This window comes from Octopus sinensis, linkage group LG11, assembly GCF_006345805.1.
Source record: "Octopus sinensis linkage group LG11, ASM634580v1, whole genome shotgun sequence".
NCBI lineage: Eukaryota > Metazoa > Mollusca > Cephalopoda > Octopoda > Octopodidae > Octopus > Octopus sinensis.
Genome location: NC_043007.1, coordinates 61,752,718 through 61,775,936, shown reverse-complemented (window position 1 = coordinate 61,775,936; position 23,219 = coordinate 61,752,718). Strand labels below are relative to the sequence as shown.

General features: G+C 35.2%; 1 protein-coding gene across 6 annotated transcripts in view; it reads right to left on the bottom strand.

The window, feature by feature from the left end:
- LOC115217500 overlaps positions 1–23,219 on the bottom strand; it is a 98,711-nt gene that overhangs the window by 9,997 nt on the left and 65,495 nt on the right. For 5 of the 6 annotated variants that reach the window (XM_036507567.1, XM_036507564.1, XM_036507566.1 and 2 more), the window contains 5 exons: positions 20,476–20,657; positions 13,753–13,873; positions 12,978–13,114; positions 11,037–11,189; positions 7,624–7,821 (listed from right to left, as the gene is read on the bottom strand). In XM_036507567.1, the coding sequence (XP_036363460.1) occupies positions 7,624–7,821; positions 11,037–11,189; positions 12,978–13,114; positions 13,753–13,873; positions 20,476–20,657 (791 nt within the window). Of the gene's footprint in view, positions 1–7,056; positions 7,378–7,623; positions 7,822–11,036; positions 11,190–12,977; positions 13,115–13,752; positions 13,874–20,475; positions 20,658–23,219 lie in introns of those variants that run through there. The other variant, XM_029787216.2, reaches the window with a different exon arrangement.

The following is a 23,219-nucleotide window of genomic DNA, read 5'->3' as shown; positions in this document are numbered from 1 at the left end:
ATACAACTCGTTATACATGATAAAAGATAATTTCCTAGTATCCATAAGTTTCATGAAATTTTTAATAGAATTAAATTCAAAATAAGTCCTAGCTTTAGAATAATTTCACTACTCTTTTAACTTGATTAATAGGGAAAAATTAGTTTCCCTTCCCACAAATGGTCCCTCATTTCAGTACAACTATCATAACAGAAGAACATACCTTCTACACAGTTAATACTCTCAGAAATGTATTGCTTTTAGTGCTAAGGTTTCCATTAATCATAACAACAATAATAACAACATTGATACAAAATGCTGTGAAAGCCTTACTGGGAACTCATTCAAATCCAACTATATTCAGATTAGACATAAAGCCAAAAGATCAGCAACAACATTTTCGAGACAAAGGCATTTCTCACAACAAAATTAAATAGTCTGTCATCGAATCCACTACTTTTCCGAAAAATCTGGAATACTAATATAAAATCTCAATCTATTAAATTCTAAATTTGGAGTTAATGTCTTCATGTCTCCACCAAAAGAAGTTCATTCTACATTTCTTCAAACTATCTTTTCAATGATATTGTACTTGGTTTTACTTTGTCACACATCTTTTTATCTTTCTCTCATACTTTCTCATCTCTTAGCCTACAGTGCTCTACCTTTTCTCAACTGCCCTATGCATATACAAATGACAGACTTCACTCTTATATACATGTGAGATAATATGCTTATCTATTTCACGTTTGCAAACAGTATGGTTAATATGCTACCACACACACAGACACACACATGCACACACACACACACACACACACATACACACACACACACACTCACACATATGTTATAATTTAGAACAACAGTAAATTGTCATTATGGGTGCAGGAGTGGCTGGGTGGTAAGTAGCTTGCTTGCCAACCACATGGTTGTGGGTTCAGTCCCACTGCGTGGCACTTTGGGCAAGTGTCTTCTGCTATAGCCTCGGGCTGACCAAAGCATTGTAAGTGGATTTGGTAGATGGAAACTGAAAGAAGCCCGTAATATATAAATATATATATATATATATATATATGTATGTATGTATATGTTTGTATGTCTGTGTTTGTCCTCCCAACATTGCTTGACAACCAATGCTAGTGAATTTATGTCCCCGTCACTTAGAGACCGATAGAATAAGTACTAGGCTTACAAAGAATAAGTCCTGGGGGCGATTTGCTCGACTAAAGGTGGTGCTCCAGCATAGCCGCAGTCAAATGACTGAAACAAGTAAAAGAATAAAAGAAAAGAATAGTACTCAGAGTTTTGAATGTCAGAGGGAAGAGCTACGATGCATTCTCGCCAGCTTTTAATGGCAATAGATGGTAGGAAAAACCGTTGAATAAAAGGGAAGTTACTCCAATAGGTAGAAAAAGAAATAAAAAAAAAGATAAAAAATACACACAACCATATTCTCACAATACATAGACATAAACCTCCTGTGTTCATAACATCCACATATGTACACACTCACACAAACACATATACGTACATGCACATACACACACAAACATATATGTACACATATATGTACATGTACGTACTCATACATACACAAATATCCACACACACATGTATAACGAGTTGTATTTATTTATTTATCACCCGACAAGATACATCTGCACCATCAGATGCTCCTGAACAAGTTGTTGAGTGTCCCACCCAAGAGGAAACGATGCTAGATGTGTTGAAACAATTGTCATGATTAATAATAAATTCTCCTATATTCCATCTTCCATCTTTCATTTGTTATATAAATATATGTATGTATTTATGTATATGTGTATGCAACTTCATCCTCATATACATATAGGTGTTTGCATGCATACACATAACATAATAAATATATATATATATATAGACATTTATACATATAAATATATGTATATATATATATATATATATATATATATATATATATATATATATATACATATATTTATATATATATATATAAAAATATATTGGGTGGCACGTAAAAAGCACCCACTACACTCACGGAGTGGTTGGCGTTAGGATGGGCATCCAGCCGTAGAAACACTGCCAGATCTGACTGGGCCTGATGAAGCCTTCCAGCTTCACAGACCCCAGTTGAACCGTCCAACCCATGCTAGCATGGAAAACGGACGCTAAATGATGATGATGATGATGATGATATACAGGCATACATTCACACTCACGCATACACATATATACATATATATATACATATACATCCTCCTATGATGTGTCACCTTTGGCATGCTGGATCCCCAAAGTAGAAACAGCTGTAAGAGTAGGGTTATATTCACTCATTTATTCTTATTTATTTTTTATTTATTTATTTATTTATTTATATGATTGTAATTAATAAATAGATCTAGCTGATGTTTATCAATTAATTATCTTCGCCATTTTCATCCTTGCCTTACATATATATATATGTGTGTGTGTGTGTGTATATATATATATATATATATATGAGGTTTTCACGCTATCTACCTGACAATTTCTTGTTAAGTTTTCCTTATTAAGTAGTTGTCCTTAATTGCTAAATTTTTATTCCGAAAAAACTTTTCCTTTCCCGAAATGCAATTCGTAAAAGTCTGACATTTACAGGATGTAATATATGTAAACTCACCCATGTGCTTCGTTGATGTTGATCAGTTAGCTGATCGGCTTAAGCAAGGCAGGGTCGTTTATGTATGATACATCCAGGCCTGCTGATGAATACGTAAGTATGAAATCACGGTGATACAGGTCTATATTTTTTAAATGTCTTACTTTGAAAAATTGCATTCGGTGGGATTAGTAATATTTTTGGTAGAAATGACTAATTGTCCCTCTTAGCGTGTGGCATGTATGTATAATGCCATCTGGCATGTATGTATAATGCCCTCTATATATAAATTAATATGTTCAATAAGAAATAATTATTTTCGAAATTTTTTCTCTTATGAGGTTTTCATGCTATCTACCTGACAATTTCTTGTTAAGTTTTCCTTATTAAGTAGTTGTCCTTAATTGCTAAATTTTTATTTCGAAAAAACTTTTCCTTTCCCGAAATGCAATTCGTAAAAGTCTGACATTTACAGGATGTAATATATGTAAACTCACCCATGTGCTTCGTTGATGTTGATCAGTTAGCTGATCGGCTTAAGCGAGGCAGGGTCGTTTATGTATGATACATCCAGGCCTGCTGATGAATACGTAAGTATGAAATCACGGTGATACAGGTCTATATTTTTTAAATGTCTTACTTTGAAAAATTGCATTCGGTGGGATTAGTAATATTTTTGGTAGAAATGACTAATTGTCCCTCTTAGCGTGTGGCATGTATGTATAATGCCATCTGGCATGTATGTATAATGCCCTCTATATATAAATTATATATATATATATATATATATCCCTATATATATTTACATATATATGTATGTATAATTTATATTTCAAGCTCAAGTGTGTTTATTGGTTTATTTGCATCATTATGAATGAGGAATGAAGCCAGTATGCTCCAATGGATGTGTAATGTCTGTGTACACACTCGACAGAGTGTAAGTCCTTGAGAGAAAAGTTGGACCTAAGAAGCATCAGCTGTGGTGTGCAAGAGAGACGATTGCGCTGGTATGGTCATGTAGGAATAATGGATGAAGATAGGTGTGTGAAAAAGTGCTAATCCCTAGCAGTTGAGGGAACTCGTGGAAGAGGCAAACCCAGGAAAACCTGGGACGAGGTGGTGAAGCATGACCTTCGAACTTTAGGCCTCACTGAGGCAATGACTAGTGACCGAGACCTTTAGAAATATGCTGTGCGTGAGAAGACCCGGCAGGATAAGTGAGTCCATCCTGTGTCCCTTGCCAGGGATGTAGCCAGCCCACTTATGCATACTTTTCCTTCCTTGGACACACAAAGACCTGTTGAGGCAAGCGAAGTCGAAATCGAATTCAAAATTGAACCAATCCTATGACTGGCACCTGGCAGTTGCAAGAGCCGCTGGACTGACTCCTGTGCAGGTGGCAAGTAAAGAAACACCGTTTTGACCCTGTGCTTGAGGAGATCCATTGAGTCAAGGACACCAACATCAAAGACCAATGGAAACTGCAGTTGTGAAACGGTGGCACGTAAAAAGCACCATCCGAACGTGGCCCATGCCAGCGCCGCCTTGACTGGCTTCCGTGCCGGTGGCACGTAAAAAGCACCAATCCAATTGTGGCCGTTGCTAGCCTCGCCTGGCACGTAAAAAGCACCCACTACACTCTCGGAGTGGTTGGCGTTAGGAAGGGCATCCAGCTGTAGAAACACTGCCAGATCAGACTGGAGCCTGGTGCAGCCTTCTGGCTTCCCAGATCACTGGTCGAACCGTCCAACCCATGCTAGCATGGAGAACGGATGTTAAATGATGATGATGATGATAATGATTGTCTCTTTCTCTCTCTCTTACTCTCTCTCTCTCTCTCTCTATGTGTGTGTATGTGTGTGTGTGTGTGTGTGTGTGTGTGTGTGTGTGTGTGTGTGTGTGTGTGGTGTGTGTGTGTGTGTGCAGAGAGAGGGACAGACAGACAGATTGGCATAATTATGCAAAGAAACCAATAAACTCTTGGGTTTGAAGAAACGCCATAAAGCCAAGCACTTTGGGATGTGAAACCCAGGGTAACCCCATAGACTGGTTATAATTATCTTTATCTAATTACTCTACTGCTCTACAACTTAGAATGTACCTCTCTTACAGATTTATGATTTACTGATTATCTATATATATATATATATATCATCATCATCATCATGATGCCGGTGGCACGTAAAAAGCACCCACTACACTCTCGGAGTGGTTGGCGTTAGGAAGGGCATCAAGCTGTAGAAACTCTGCCAGATCAGATTGGAGCCTGGTGCAGCCATCTGGTTCACCAGCCCTCAGTCAAAATCGTCCAACCCATGCCAGCATGGAAAGCAGACGTTAAACGATGATGATGATCATCATCCCATGCTGGCATGGGTTGGACAATTTGACTGACGACTAGCGAACCAGATGGCTGCATCAGGCTCCAATCTTGATTTAACAGAGCTTCTACAGCTGGATGCCCTTCCTAACGCGAACAACTCTGAGAGTGTAGTGGGTGCTTTTATGTGCCACCAACACGAGGGACAGTCAGGCGGTACTGGCAACGGCCATGGAAAAATCCGGTTTTTTTTCAGTACAGCAAACTGAAGACCAAGAACTGCACATTATATATATATATATTTATGTAAATACAAAAATGGGACAAGAACGCAAGACATCCAGACAGTTAGGTGATACAAAAAAGGGACAACAAAACATCCAGACAAATGATACAAAGAAAACAAGGACAGGTCATTCGGAGTTTTCTTTCCTCAGTCGAGTTCCGGATTATCTTGGCAACTTCAACTGGTTATACTCAAGATTGCTCCAGTCTGGTCAGCCCCAAGGAAAAACTAAGCTAAGAGCATGAGATTCCTTGGAAGAAAGCAAGCAAATGTAAATGAAAGCAAGAACGGAAAAAAAAAACGGAGAAATGGTACACAAATACAAATAACAGGACATTAACAACGGGTGTCTTTCGACTAAGAACGAATTAAATTAAGCTGGCATGTGTGGAAGTAAAGCCTTATGGCAGGGACATATGATTTGACAGGCACAGGGAGGAATATAGATGTTGCACGGATGGTAGTCAAACCAAGAAAGAAAGGTCTGGCTTGGCCAAACACCAGTCACATGAGAGAGAAGAGAGAGAGGTAGAGATAGAGGGACAGAAGAAAAAGAAGGGGTGAGAAAAAATTGAGAGGGACAGAATGGAGTGAAAGAGGAGGGAAGGTAAGCATGAAGAGAAGGCCAGGAAATGTGAGAGAGGGGGAATGAAAGAACGAAGAGTGGAATGAACAAAGTAAGTGTGAAGGAGCTGATAGAAAGAAGAAAGAATGAAAGAATAGAAAGAATAATAGAGTTGTACAAAATTTAGATATATATATACTTGCATATAAGAGACCAAAGTGTACGTACGCCACTATATTTTCATATATAAAAAAATTTACAAAAATGGGACAAGAACACAAAACATCCAGACAGTGATACAAAAACGGGACAACAAAACATCCAGACAGATGATATAAAGAAAACAAGGACGGGTCATTCAGAGTTTTCTTTCCTCAGTCAAGTTCCATGTCTGTTGACATATTAATACAAGTGTACACACATATGTATACTGTCATAAGTATATACGTGTGTATTTGCATGTATTTATGTATGTGTCAATGTGTAAGTATACACATAATATTACTAAGTATGTGTGTGGTTACATATGATTCGTGTGTATACATATATGCATGTCCATATGTACGTACTTTTGTATAGGTATATATATGTATGCATGTGTATGTACATATATATATACACATATATGTATTTGTATACACACACACATACATATATATATATATGTATGTATGAATTTCTAAATGTCTCAGAGAGACATGAGTGGTGGTGGAGTGATATAGTAGTTTTATACTGTCAACTCAACGTGACAGTCCCGTAAGGGAATTACACCACCGCCATTTAGCCCTAGGAAACATCGACGTTTCCTGTCGGCTTTGATACATTTTCTGTGTCCTTATATTTGCAAAGGGGAGGTAGTAGTAGTAGTAGTAGTAGTAACTGTGTATTGTCTTTGATCTCATATCAGTGACAATAGTTTCAAGAACGTTGTCTTGCCTAAGATATATAACACCAGGCTAGTAATCTGACTGAGTTTGTAAACTTACAGATATCAGTCACCATAGTTTATATAGCCTATAATTTATATCACAAAGTAAGGCTTATGACTTAGGGAAAATCTAAGGATTAAAAAAAGCATTAGATTGAAAAGAAAATTAATGAGTGAATAAATGCAGTTGTCTAATTTATGTATTTGCATGAATTTTGTATAAATTTACCAAATTCTGGTGAAAATAACATTTGAATTATGTTCTGCATTTTGAGTTTGCTTTAAAGATCTTTCATCAAACTTTGTAATTCATCACATTAAGACTTTAGCAATTTAATTCTTAACTGAATAAAGTCCTTTTTTTATTAAAACAATTGGTATAATTTCATAAATAAAATACTTGTTCCTTCTCATTGATATTTCTGCATCATCAGGTATTTTCTGCTCTCGGTAAGTTGAATACCATGGATCTAATGCTATCCAACATTACCTATAGATGTGCACCTGGGTAAGGATTCAATCCCTTCCAAGGGGGCTGGTGGACCACAGCTAGATTTGACCTCTTTAATACAAAGAACCAGAACAAAGACCACTAAGTATCCCATTCAGCTTTTAATGATTCTGCCAGTCTGCCACACTGATTGGTACTTTATCAACCCTGAAAGGAAGAAAGACAAAGTTGACCTCAGTGTGATTCGAACTTAGAACACAAAGAGCTGGAATAAATACTGCAAGAAATCCATTTAAGGAACTTCTATTCTTTAGTCTTTTAGCCCATGTCAATTATTGTCAACAAGTCATCCTTACATAGACATCTGCAATTGATGGGTTATAAGTCACTACCAAAATCTATTTGGACTTTTTTTTAAATTCTGGAAATAATTGTACTGTTAAAATTAAATACCTGGTATATTTCTTCCAATCTAGCTTCAGAGGGTCTCTGAATTGGTACATGACGTTGAAGGATAGATTTTTGTTGAGCAAGAATCCACCTTCTGTTTTTCTTTAAAGGTTTTTCACTTTTCACTAATGTATCCTTGACAGGCGGAATTGTCATTGTGTGATGGAACTCAGGGCCATAAGTATATAATGTGTTCTTGTCCTAAAATAGGAAATAAAAATAAATGTATTCTACTCTTTATCAACTTCCTTTCTCATCCTTTCACCTCTCTATCTCTCACCTCATCTTTCTATCTCTCACTCACCATTTCTATCTTCCACATGAATATAAATATACAAATATGAAACTATTTAAACAACAAGTTGTGACCAAAACATAACCGGACAGTGAAAGTTGAAATACAGAAAAATTGCACAATGAAGTTCAAAGAATCACTTAAAATTGCTGCCAATGAACCTTTGTCAAGAAATTTAAATAACTGTACTTCATCATTAACATTTATGAAAAATGTCCCCTTATGATATTTATGACATCCAGAGACTTATTTTTAAGGCTTGTTGACTAGATATCTTTTATCTTTTACTTATTTCAGTCATTAAACTGCAGCCATGCTGGGGCACCACCTTGAAGAATTTTAGTCAAATGAATCAACCCAAGTACTTATGTTTTTTTAAGCCTGGTATTTATTCTATTGGTTTATGTTGCCAAACCACTAAGTTACATGAACATAAACACACCAACACCGATGGTCAACATACACACACATGCACACACACACATGCACACACACACACACATACAATAGGCTTTTTTTAGTTTCCTTCTACCAAATCCATTCACAAGGCTTTGGTTGGCCCATGGCTATTGTAGAAGACACTTGCCCAAGATGTCATGCAGTGAGACTAAACCCAAAGCACATGTAGTTGGGAAGCAAACTTCTTATCAGATAACCAATAAAAGCGTAAGTAAAAGTCTTGTGAGCACATGCTTTAGTTAAACAGATTTGGAATCAATCCTACATCATCAAGACTCAGTAATTTATCTTCAGAATACTTCAGAAGCTGAGTACCTGAATAAAGAGTCTGACATGAATAAAAAGAAAGAAGACTGTTTGTGAAATCAATAATGATATGTATATTGATAAATCATTCCTTTGAAATCCTAAAACCAAGGTACCATGAAAAAGCATTGGTGTGGGTGCTGGTGTCACATAAAAAGCACAGGTAATGGTTCCACATAAAAAGCACCCAGTACATTCTGTAAAGTGGTTGGCATTAGGAAGGGCATCCAGTCATAGAAACCAAGCTAAAATAGACTATGGAACCTGGTACAGCCCCTAGCCTTGCCAGTTCCTGTCAAGCCATCCAACCCATACCAACATGGAAAATGGATATTAATGATGATGATGATGACGACGACAATGACGACGACTCAAGTAAACCTCTTATAATTTTAGTAACATATGCCTGGAATTCCAGTACAAAGAAAAATCAAACCCTGCTACTCTAGTCACAGCTTAGTGTAAAGTGATAATAGTTGTAATGTTAGAATTTTAATGTGATGTACTTGTAGTTTGATAGTATGTCCATGACAAACCAAATAACTAATACCAGTAATGTCTAAGGTGTATCTGTCTCTTTTTATTGGTTCCATAAATTTAAAATCTTTAGAAACAAGTTTTTTTAGTGGGTTTTTATCTCTTTGGCTTGTTAAATGGAACAAAGTAGAAAATTATGGTAAATTTATTTCAATTTATCTCAATATGTGAAATTTTTTATTGAGTCCATAATAACAAATAACAGTGATAGAAGACATAGCAGTCCGCAGCAGGATTCAACACCAGATTCTAGGGGAATGAAACTGAATACTGTAAAAGATTTTAGTTCCACTTTATATCATTTCTGCCTACTCGACAGCCCCAGACTTTGAATAAATAATACAGTACAGCAGGCATTAACCTATAATTACCATATTTCAGCTGAAATACACAGCCTTTGTTGCAATTAACAATGAATACAATGAAGAATTTAGTAAAATAATTTTGTTATTAATAACCTGTTTGTTACCAGATTTCTGTTGAAATATGCTGTCTTTGTTTCAATTGATTTTGTAAATACTGAAGAATTTGTCATTATTAATCAGGTGTTTGGAACAAATTAATATCAAATTTTGATGTAAGGTTAAAATTTAGATCAGTGTGGTCAAAGAATTGGGGGCAGTCTCAGGGAGGTTGGTATCAAAAGGGTTGATCAACTTCTAACTATTAGAATATTATATTTGAACTCTTCAACTTGCATGAAATAGCAACAAAATCTCTCTCATATCATACCCTACAAAATTCAAGTGCTAAGTATAAAATCTTTGATGAAATATTTAACCATAGTTCAATAAAAAATATTTTATTAGAGTTCTATTTGACCAGGGCTGACCTGGGGCAAAACAACAACTGGAATATACTTCAGTTATAGTGCTCCCACTGATTACCACATTCTCATTTCATTGAGTTTATTTACACTCAGATAGGGTAAACCAACTGCAGTTAAGTGTTTTTTCCAGAAACACAGAGCTATACCAGGGAAAATATAGAAAACCTTGGCTTGTTGGCTGAGACCCTAGAGGGTTAGGTTAATTACAATCAGTGGCAGCTTGTGTATAGGCACTGCAGAACTACAGCACCCACTATTTCCACCCGATATCAATAACATTCAATATAATGAGTCCTTTTTTTCTTTAATTCTTTCTTTTTACATGTACATTATATAATCCTTAAGCTTAATGTTAGTAGCCATCCCCTAGTTTATGAAAAAAAATACAAAAATCCTTGTACAGAACTGTGCACTTCACAGTTCCAGCAATGCAATGTTTGGCTGTTGTGCACATCCTCACATGTTCAAGATAGGAAGCTGCATGCTAGGGAAAGAAACCACTGTGCTTCACGCAGTGCCGACCCTGGTGTGCTGGTGAAAGGTAGTGTTTCTTTTTGACTATGTATGTGTTGTGCTTAAAAATGTTTATATTATTGAATGTGATGAAGTGTAGAATTAGATTATAATCCTGCTTCCAGTGACAGTGTTCTGCAAGGATTTGAAAAATAGGGCAGATTTTGCCCCCTTATTTTGTGATTTAGGGGGAATTTTCGAAAAACAAGGTGGGAATTCACAGCAGTGTTCAGTGAACATATTAAATACACTATCTGGCAGTGGCTAAAATGTGAACCGATCAAGTTTATGTATAAATTTTCTTCTTATATGTTTGTTTCCTTTTACATAATATTAAAACAATGGCTAAAAACTTTCTGATGCCGCACCCCCACTAATTTTATCTCCAAGCTGCCACTGGTTACAGTACATGATCCTATGCCGTTAGTCAGCCTATTACTACATCTACCTCCAGTAGAATTACAAGATACATCTTACCAATGTATTCACTAGTTCCCGTTTAGCCAACTCTATTGAGTTAAAAGTACAAATTGAATAGTTCTGCATCTCTGCAAGTGGTTGCTTGATTTCCACCATCTTCTGAGGTACTGCCTTCATTCTGTTTTCTTCACTTTGAAGATGTACCAGTTTCTGAAAATAATGATATAAACATATAATATTTTTAGTAAACACAGTTAAGTTGTTTTCCGTTTTGGCTGTTCATTTATTTATTATACTCCAGGATTTTTGAAATAGCAACTAATTTTAATTAGAAACTATCTCACTTGAATGCTATCAAACTATGGCCTACTTGACAAATAAAGAAGAGAAATATTCATAATTACCATTTTGCCTTCCTCTGAGCAAAATATTCATTTTTTTAAAAATCTAAACTGAAATGGGACTGTAATTGTAGCATTCCCAAGACCCTTCAGACTGATGAATAAGAATGAGTTAGATTAATGTATAAATTAGTCTTAACAATTTAATGTTCAGACCACTGAGAGTTAACAACAAATAATTATGTGATGAATAAAAACAAAAAAAAAATTTGGTCAATAGATAATGTACTATTTTCAACTTTTTAGTAAGAACAGCAGACAACTTTCAATCTTAGTCTGAGCTGATGTGGTAAGTCTAACTTTGACCAGCGTGATCATTGCCAGAGCAACAAGCTGGCCTCCGTGCCAATGGCACGTAAAAAGCACCATTTGAGCATGATCGTTACCTGCATCACCCTACTGGCACTTGTGCTGGTGGCACATGAAAAAACATTCAAGCGAGGTTGTTGCCAGTGCTGCTGGACTGGCTCCTGTGCAGGTGGCACATAAAAAGCACCATTTGAGTGCAGCCATTGCCAGTACCACCTGACTAACCCTCGTGCCGGTGGCACATAAAAGTACTCACTACACTCTTGGAGTGGTTGGCATTAGGAAGGGCATCCAGCTGTAGAAACTCTGCCAGATTAGATTGGAGTCTGATGCAGCTATCTGGTTCGCCAGACCTCAGTCAAATCGTCCAACCTATGCTAGCATGAAAAGCAGATGTTAAACAATGATGATGATGATAATGAATGATGAAAGAATAACTAAGTAAATATACAATATTATATATTTGTTAAAACAGAAAAGAAAATGTTTCAGAAATAAAATTAGCTACTATTACAAGAAAATAATAATTAAGTTTATTTTAACATATTTTGTACATAGTGCATTTGTAAGTCAACTAGGAATGAATACTCTGTGAGAAAAAAATTATGTTATGACAATGAATTTTTATTTCCATGATACAAATTATTCCTACTTCAGCAACAAAGTATATCATTAATTGTAATGTAATGATGAAATAAATCACTAAATACATGTATAAAACATAGTGCTAATATTATAGATAAATCATGAGGTAGTGAACTGGCAGAATTGTTATAACACCAGGCAAAATACTTTGCTGCATTTCGTTCATCTTCATGTTCAAATTCCACTGAGGTTTAAATTCCACTTTGCTTTTTGGGGTTAATAAAATAAGTACCAGTTGAATACTGGGGTCGATGTAATCAACTAATTCCCTCCCTTGAAATTACTGGCCTTCTACCAAAACTTGAAAGCAATATTAAAAATAAATCATAAGGCAGCAAGCTGGTAAAATTGTTAGCATACCAGGCAAAATGCTTATTGGCATTTTGTCCTTCTTTACTTTCTGAGTTCAAATGCTGCCAAGGTTGACTTTGCCTTTCATTCTTTTGGAATTGATAAAATAAGTACTAGTTGAGCACTGGAGTCAATGTAATAAACTAACCCTTCTCCTAAAATTACTGGCCTTGTACCAAAATTTGAAACCAATATTATAGATATATCAATATACAGAATTATTCCGAGTTAAAATGTACAACAATCAATTATTACTACTAAAAGAAATTGATAACTAGAGGAAATTACTTACAGCATTATGTTTTATAAAGTTGACTGTTTTATGGCGCTCTTCTTTTTTCCTCTGTGGGCAAGATTCCATTGGAATTGGTTTAGCATCCTCTTTTGTATCAACTTTAATATCCTCTTTATCAGCCAGGTTAGTTATTGCTATTGAAGACATATATATTCCATAATATTTAGGAAAAAGTGCTTACACTTCCCTCTCTCATACACACACAAACCTTACTACACACACACACACAAAGTCATATTTCTCAGAAAACATACAATAGTAGTATGTTTATGTATTTGTTTTGCAAGATGCCTGATGTAAAATTGTCTACTGGAACAGATATTGTTATATTTGGGGAGGGTCATGCATTTGTTTTTTTTCTTCTTACTAAATAACCACATACACTATATACTCATTCTTCACTTCAACTTTATTGTTATTCTTATTTTAGTGTCCTTTGTCTGGAAATCTTTCATCAGTGAAGAGGTCACAATGTGTGTGGTGAAAGATTTCAGGCAGAGGATACTAAAATAAGAATAATAATAAGGCTGAAGTGAAGAATGCATATATAGTGCATGTGGTTATTTGACAAAAAAAAAAAAATCCCAAAATATAACAATATGATATTGGCTTTATCAATAAATTCTTATGCGTCCAATATTAGCACAAACAGATTACCAAACGACTTATCAAATCCCTAAAAAATTCTAATTATGATTTCTCCATTTAGCCATTTAACATCTATTTATTCTTAATAAAAAAAAAAAAAGAATTATGATCAAATTATCCTCACCCTCAGTCTTGATGTCTTCTGGTGTGAAGGAGACAAATACACTAGTCAGGGATCGTATCATATCTGCATCAGGAAAACATTTATAGTATACAGCATCCATCAGCCTGTTGCATCCAATCAGCTGTAAAATAAACATATATATATATATATATATGTGTTGTTTGATTTCCTTATTTTTCTTCTTTTTACCTATGTGAGTCACAAATATTGTTATCTGTGGGAACATATTTTGCAGGAAAAAGAAATAGCATTCTTTTAGCTGCTATTTCTAAATTTTCGGTATGTGGTGAAGCAACTTGTTGCTAAACCCTTAAATATAGTTATAATAATACATGAAAAACGTTTTTGTATAAGTTTTTACCGATTATGGTTCTTTTCCATACCGAAACTACTTGGTAAGATTTATTAATTTATTAAATTAATAATTTTTTACCTTATATCTGTGATATATATATATATATGTGTGTGTGTGTGTGTGTGTGTGTGTATGTGTAAGTGTATATATGTCTAAATCTGTGCGTGTGTGTGTGTGTGTATGTAGACAAATCACTGTATCACTATCGAACTGACTATTGGATGTGTTTATGCACTACTGATCACAACACACTTCCTTACATTGTTGTAGCTTTTGAATAATACCAGCCCACTGACTAGGCAGGCCAATGTGTGTGCATGCATGTGTGTGTGTGAGTGAGCATGTGTGTGTGTGTGTGTGTGTGCATGTGTGTGTATATGTTTCAGTCATTTGACTGAGGCCATGCTGGATCACTGCCTTAAAGGGTTTTAGTCAAAGCCTAGAACTTATTCTGTCAGACTCTTTTGCCGAACCACTAGGTTGTGGGAATGTAAACACACCAACATTGATTGTCAAGCAGTGGTTGGGGGACAAACACAGACACAAAAGACACACACACATAAATATATACATACATACATACATACATATATATACAGACAGATAGAAAGATAGATATGTATGTATATATGTATGCATATATATCATGTATATATATATATATCATGTATATATATATATATAGAAGGAGCTTCTACAGGACTAGAACTGTTTCATTCAAAAGAAATCATCAGGAAGTATTGAGTACCTTATTTACTGTGGTTAACCCCGACTCAGCCCGGGACCTACATATATATATATATATATATATAATATATATATACACACACACACACAAGTTTCCCACAGCTATTTTTGTCTTAGGAGTCTTATCACATTCTTTAAAGAATTCGATAGCTTTGAGTGGTGATGTCTGTTTGTTGGCTTTAACTCTCTGCAGGTCCACTCACGTGACAATTTCTTTAAAGGCCTGTATAGTCTTCTCCTAGTTATCTACAGCATCTGGTCAAAAATGTGGTTCAGAGTGTGAAGAGTTGCTTCACACACCTTGCAGAGTAGGTCTTGTTCTTTGCTCAGATTTTAAGGTTATTTGGGGCTGGAAAGAAGTCAGCGACAGTACATAGAAGGAAGGACAACTTTTCCTAGTCAGTACTCCAGAATTTTCTCCAAAACAGTGGTCACTTGAGTGCCTGGTCCCATTGCATACACTGTCATTGTCAGACAAGCACTACTGTTTTTGTGTTGTCTTCTTTTACCTTTCAGATGTTCAGATACTGTTATGGTTATGGATTTATTGGGTCATCACATAAATAAAGCATTTTATTTATACTTCTTTATTTTTCAAAATCAAGATAAACACAGTTCTTTTTTAATCTAAAATATACTCTCCTTCATTTTCTACAATACTTTTCCGTCCATCTGGTAGATTTGCAAGACCCCGCTTCCAAAATTCACTTGTCCATGATGAAAGATGCTCCTCCAGTACTGTTCTGACCTCATTTACAGAATTCATTTTTATTTTTTTGTCCAAATGATTTTGAAGACTGCAGAATAAATGATAATCAGATGGGGCAATGTCTGGTGAATATGGTGGGTGGGGCATCGTTTCCCATTCAAACTGCTTCAGCCTTTTTGAATGTCATATTTGCTGTATGTAGCCGAACATTATCCTGATGAAAGAACACCTTTCGTCTTGAAACCAAAGATGGTCATTTTACTTCTAGAGCTGACTTAAGCTACTCAAGCTGCTCACAGTAAATCTCTTTATTATTATTTGGTTTAGGTTTAAAAGTTCAAAGCAGACTAAATCTTTCATATCCCACCAGACAGATAACACATCTTACGTGGGTGAAGCCCTTCTTTAGCCTGGGGTGCTGGTGTTTCTCCTGCCCCTACCCACTGTGTTTGGCACTAGACATTTTTATAGAGAACCCATTTCTCCTCACCAGACACTATTCGATCCAAAAAAAAGGTTCATTCATGAGACATGACAGCAAAGAAGAGCACACATTCACTCTCTGTATGTGATTAGACTTGGAAAGTTTATGAGGAACCCATTGACCCAATTTGCTAACCTTTCCGATGGCACGCAGGTGTTGATGAATGGTTGAATGACCAAATCCAGGCTTCTCTGCTAGTTTCTGAATAATTACGATGGGATTTTGTTCCACCAGGGTTTGCATGATGTCCACGTCAAGCTCTGCAGATCTTCCAGGATGAGGCTCATCTTCTAGGCAGTAGTTTCCAGCTTGGAATTTCTGGAACCACTGTTGACACTGGCTTGCGCTTATCCTCTGACCCCTATATACTGCATTCCTTGCACTTTCTGTTGTATTGTTGCGTTTATTTAACTCATAAAGCAAAATATGCTCCTTTGTCACTTCCATTATAGCTTTGAAAAAATAACTCTTAAAATCGAACTGTACTCTTCAAAACTTGCACTAAGAATATGTACAAGTTAAATTGCTACCTGCTTTTATAGCAAGTTGATGCAGGTAGTCTATCTCATCTCTGACTTTTAGTTCATGCAATTGAAAAAACTGCATTGTTTATGGGGTGACCTAATATATTTTTTGTATAAAAACTTGTTTATTTTTTAAAATATATTATTAATAATTTTCTTTATAATTTTTATATATTTTTACCTTTTTTATAATTTTTATATATTTACATTTTAAGTTTTTAAATTTTTCTATCTGAATACACTTCTTTATATATTCTAAATAATTTAAAACTATTTACTTTATATTTAATACTTAATATTTGATATCTTATCATTACCCTCGCATAATTGGTGCATATGTTCAAAAACTTCTTACTTTTATTTTATAAATATTATATATCTTCATTTTTACCCTAATATTATTTATATACTCTATATTTCTTTAAAATTTTAATTTTCTTATTACTTTTATATCTTAATGCATCTCTTTTTCTTATAATTTTAAGTACCTTTTAATTATGTACCTATATTTACTTTTTAATTTATCTTATTGCTATATTATAACTCTGTTAAATTGTAGAAGGTTCTATTTATTCCCATGCAATGATTCCAAGTCAAGCCCCCATAACCATTATTCCATTATCCTTCAAAGTCTTCCTCCTTTAATATTATGGCAATTAGTAACAGTTGGGTCATCTTTCTTTCTTTTTTCTCTTTATCCTCCCTTCCACATCCCTCACTTCCTTGTTAATGCCCTCTGCCTTGTCAACTTGTGGAGATAAAGCGTGTGTATTAGTTCCATCACAAACGACCTTGATAATTTAGTAGGTTAACCTGGCCACAAATCGTTTTTTTAACACTGACCAATAGACATTAAACAACTCCTTAATAGATAAACCTAGACTAATGGAGCTGCACCCTCCTCTCTTGTTAGAAGCATAATGGAAGGCAAGTTTTATGATATCGAGAGAATATCACCTTCTCCCATTATATTTTGTTCTTCGTGTAGTTCTGGCTCCAGCAGGCAAAGAAAGAAGTCTTTAAGTACAAATGCAATTTACAACTGGTTTCTTTACAAGTTTCACAGAATAGATGAAGGGGGTTGCTCTCTGCAACCATCTCAAGCTGTGTGCGTTGTGTTGTATCTCCATTAGTGTGGGCACATTGCCTCTGGAAGTACAACATGCAGACAGGCCCAGCCAGTGAAGTGTGCTCAGCAAGCACTGCTGCGAAGAAGCAGAGAGAATGAATCTGTTTCTGTTTGGCCCTTATATACAGTTTGTGATCACAAGCCTTGTTGTGATCTCGCGCATGGCAAATGGATGCAGGTGAAGTCTTGCTCCAGTCTCGGAGATGGCAATGGCTACCGCGAGACCTCATCCAACATGGCGCTGACTGCTTGTGCCGCTACAGAAGTATAGATAATTGGGTCACTGGAGTCATTTATTCATTCCCCTTCCTAAAAACTCTACTAACCTTTAAATGACTCTGTTCTGATCAAATATACACTATTCTGGTAAATCCATTCTGTGAACTTAAATAGTAGCAGAATCACTGTAAATGTTTTTGCTCCATGGATCTCAAACTATGTTAAATCATTCTGAATGTCCTTTATTTTGAAATTCATGAATTCATCTGACAAAAATGGTTTCTTTAAAATGATATAATGTTTTCATTAATCAATTAAAGGAGTCATTAGAAATGATTATAATGGACTGATACCTGTACCTCTACACTGTTACTCATTTACATATATATATATATAGGGTTATATGCACATGCACACACACATACATACATACATACATACATACATACATACGCACACACACACACACACACACACACACACACACACACACACACACATATATATATATATATATATATATATATATACATATACGTATAGTATGTATATATGTATGTCTTTATTCAGTTTATTTCAAGATTTCTTGCCAATAGAGAATGAACCAGTGTCTAACCTAGATCCAAGGCTCCTTCATTGTAATTGCAACATCAGGGTATTTATGTGTGTGTATGTGTGTGTGTGTGTGAATGTATGTAATTAAGTATGTTTGTGCAGAGTTGTATGTTTTATGTATGTATTCTTATGCATATAGTTGCATATCTAGACATGCTCATACATATTTAAATGATAAACTTCTGGAAAGTTCTACAGATTTTTACAGTTCCAGTGATGGATTGGATCTGTAGGCTTCGAATTAGCTTTTTCTTTTCTGATTTTGAGAAGTCTAATTTCTCAAGATTTGTATTTAGACAGTGTCTTACATATCCCAGGGCCCCAATAATTACAGATATAAACCTGAACTTGTAATCTGGATAGAATAACTGCAGATTTATCAAAAGTTCAGCATAGGTATTCTCTTTTTCACTGATCTTCAGCTTTATGTTAACATCCACTGGGCAGTTAATTTCTACAACTGTGCTCAGTTTCTCATCTCTATCCCAAATCATCATATCAAGCCTGTAGTGCTTGAATTTTATTGAGGTCTTCACTGATACATTCCACCTGTCTGTCTGTCTGTCTGTCTGTCTGTCTGTCTGTCTGTATGTATGTATGTATGTATGTATGTATGTATGTATGTATGTATGTATGTGTGTGTGTGTGTGTGTGTGTGTGTGTGTGTGTGTGTGTGTGTGTGTGTGTGTGTGTGTGTGTGCGTGCGTGTGTGTGTGTGATGGACAAAAGACTGCATGTATATGAGAGTGTGTGTAAGCGTGTGTCATGTTTTCTGCATTCATCAACAACATAACTTTTATTGTCTTAAAAATTCTCTTATCACAATGTTTGTATGTAATAATCCTATAACTTATAAAATTCAAAGGTATACTGGGCTATATTTCAGGGCTTGGATGAATGGCATGACAGTTAGTGTGAGCTGAAGTCAGCTGAAAGAAAGGACGAAAGAAAGAAGTTAAGGTTAAAAAAAAAAAAACCTACTGAAACTGATAAGAAGTGATAAGAGAATGGTAGACAATAAAAGTTATGTTGTTGATGAATTCAGAAAACATGACACACACTTATGTACACTCTCATATACATGCAGTCTTTTGTCCATCATACTCTCACACACACACACACACAGAACTACATTTTAAGAAGTATAAACTTAACATTCAGTTGAAAGGGGAAAGTAAAAAAAAGCAGTAGGTTTATATGTATGTACATATGTATGTATGTACGTATGTATGTATGTATGTATGTACGTATGTACGTACATACATACATATAGACAGACAGGTTGATAAACAGATAGATAGATACATGCATACTTAGTTATCGGTACATTACTGTTTTAAACCAATTATAGGTTTGTTTTTTTGGGGTTTTTTTTCTTTGAGAGCCCCATAAAAATGTGAATAGAAAGGAGTTTGCATTTAACATTTGTTCTTCATGCTGGCATGTATTGGATGGTTCAATAGGGTCTGTCATTATGGTTAGCTTTGGTTATGCAACAGTATGGCTGATTGTGACTTCACAACAAGATTTAAATGAAGAACTATGATCACAGATGTGTACATATATGCTCTTATATATATCAGTATTTACAGTATTAATTTATAAAAATATGGTAAAGTAAAAAAATTCACTTTACCGCACACTGAACTTTTCAGAAATAGCAGCCAAAAATTTGGCTATTTCTTCAACTGCAAGTAAAAGTCTCCAGACAATTTCTGAAAAGTTCGGTGTGCGGTAAAGTGAATTTTTTTACTTTACCATATTTTTATAAATTAATACTTCAAATATACCGTAAATGGTCCTTTTACATACCGAATACTGCTTGGTCGAATTGATTAACAATTAATTAATTCTACCCTTTTTTACTGACAATATAATGCTCAGTATTTACATATATATATGAAATTGTATGTGCATCCTTATTTGTACATGGTAACTTACATTAAAGAGCCGAATCACGCAATCAAAACATGGTCGTGGCACAACATTTCTGACATATAAAAGTGGCTGCTTGAGGATTTTCGACAGTGATAAACTGAGTTTAATTTTCAAAATGTTTGTGTTCAGTGAGAGATAAAGACGCTCAGAACATACAAATTCGGTATTATACAGCATGGCGAACCCTGTAACACAAAAAAGACAACTTATATTTGTACTGATTCCTTTCATTAAACTATTCAGTGTAAATATTTTAAAAAGAAGCAGTTATATATCTTGTTTAAAACTTCAGAAAATTTTTCAAATGTTGATATTATTCATAGTTATGATCTAGTCTTGCCCAGTGGTACTTATTCATATCCAGATAAACTGGAACATTGGAGAATTAAATATCCTAGATATGGACACAATATAATACTAGTGACAAGACACTGTTGCTAATCTCTTTGATTAGGCTAGACACATACAGCTTCAAATTTCACAACTTTTGATTTATACAAACATGTATTGGTGCAAAAGAAACTAAGAACTTACTGCATTCAGTCTTTTTGCAAATGTATGTAAAAGTCTCATCCAGAAATTGAAATAGAGTTTTTCAATAGCACAATATACAATGATAAATAAGTTACTTCAAGGACTCTTTAATTTAGATGTCTACATGTTAGCATTATTCTTCCTTATTCAAAGTCATTTTCATGTGACAAAGTTTGGTAACATTTGAAAGATGGCAAGCTGGCAGAGTCATTAGCATGTCAGACAAAATGCTCAATGGAATTTCATCCATCTTTGTGTTTTGAGTTCAAATTCCACCAAGATCAACATTGCCTTTCATCCTTATGGGGTGGATGAAATAAGTACTAGTTGAATATTGGGGTTGCTGTGATTGACTTACTCACTCCCCTGAAATGGCTAGCTTTGTGCCAAAATTTGAAATCCATATTTAAGAATTGTACAGCATCCTGATGTTTAGTTATTACACAGACAGCACTTTAAATAGAATACTTTCTTCCATCATCATCAACGTCATAGTTTAACATCCACTTTCCATACTGGCATGGGTTGGACGGTTTGACTGAGGACTGGCAAGCCAGAGGGCTGTACCAGGTTCCAATCTGACCTGGCAAGGTTTCTACAGCTGGATGCCCTTCCTAACGCCAACCACTCTGAGAGTGTAGTGGGTGCTTTTTACATGCCATGGGCATCAGGGCCAGTCAGGCGGTACTAGCATCAACCACGCTTGAATGGTGCTTTTTACATGCCACCAGCACAGGAACCAGTCAGGTGGCACTGGCATCAACCATGCTTGAATGGTGCTTTTTGCATGCCACCAGCACAGGTGCCAATCAGGCAGAAGTGGCATCGGCTATGACAATGACTTCACTTGACTCAACAGGTCTTCACAAGCATAGTTTATTGCTCATTGATTGAAGGGTACTCTTAAATGGGCTGGTTATGCTGCACTGGCTTGCCAGGTCACAAAATTTTTTTTCCCACGAGAGTTCCGGACCCCAGTAATTAAATCATTTGCATACAGCCAATCAGAGCAGAGCCACTTTATCCTTTCTTCTTTCTAGTCAGCACCATGCATTCCTTACTCTTCCTTTCTACTGGCAGACAGCAACCTTTTTGTCACTATTGAGAAAAATTTCACTATCACTACAAGTACTACTGTCTCTAACTACCTGGCGGGCAAATGAATAAACATATGTATATAATATTTATTCCTTCTTGGTGTTGGTCCTTCGATGTTCACTGGTTATTCCAACGTTGGTACAATAATACACTTGCCCAAACTAAATTGCTGGAGTTGTTTCATTTATTTAAAAAAAAATGTTTTTAAAAAGTTATAGAGGTTTAAAGTTTGATCATTTTCACCCAGTCAGGAAACAAGATTTGGAAGCTGTCATTTTATGCATGACAAAATAGCACATGTTGTCAATATCATACATATGTTATCAATATCATATGTATGATAAAGGTAAATCTTTTTGTTTGCTTTGTAACAGTGAAATGTACTTTATCCTGTTCTCAGAGAATCCCCTTGTAAACACATTTATAGAATGTGTTTATTGTTGCAAACATTGGCAGAAACATACCTTTAGTTCCTATAAGTGATTTCTACCATTCTATAAAATTCGACCTTTGACTGTCTTCTTACAGTTCACTTCCATTAAATATATCTACTTCCATAACTTTAAGCTTTATTCTATTTCACCTATCGCTCTATTAGTTTTCTGCTAATTTCTTTCTTTCTCTTCCTTCTCTTTCTGTATACTACATTGATGTTATATCTACTAACAGTTTTTTTAAAAAACTTGATAGCGTTCCCTTCATCATATATGCAGTCATCACATTCTCTTAAGATGTCTTATTGATGTATTTGGTTTCTTTCTTTCTCTGATAAGAAGGTTGCATTGTTTTACACCATTTTATTCCTTCTGGAATAATATCAATGTTTTCTTCGAAACATATGTTGGAGATAAAAAGATTTGAATAACACCTGTGTTTAACTCTATTTATTTATCTATATTATAAAAAAACATTTCACCTAAACCTGGAGTTTCTACCTTTATAAGTAGGCTGTTACATCCTTGGTACTTGCATAAATTTTTGCTACCCTGGTAACTATTTATTTATTTTTCCGTGCCATGCTGAAACACACACACAAACACATATATATATATATAAAGATGTATATATACTTTTAGCCCAGCTAAAGATCTACAATGTCTTGTACAAAATTGACA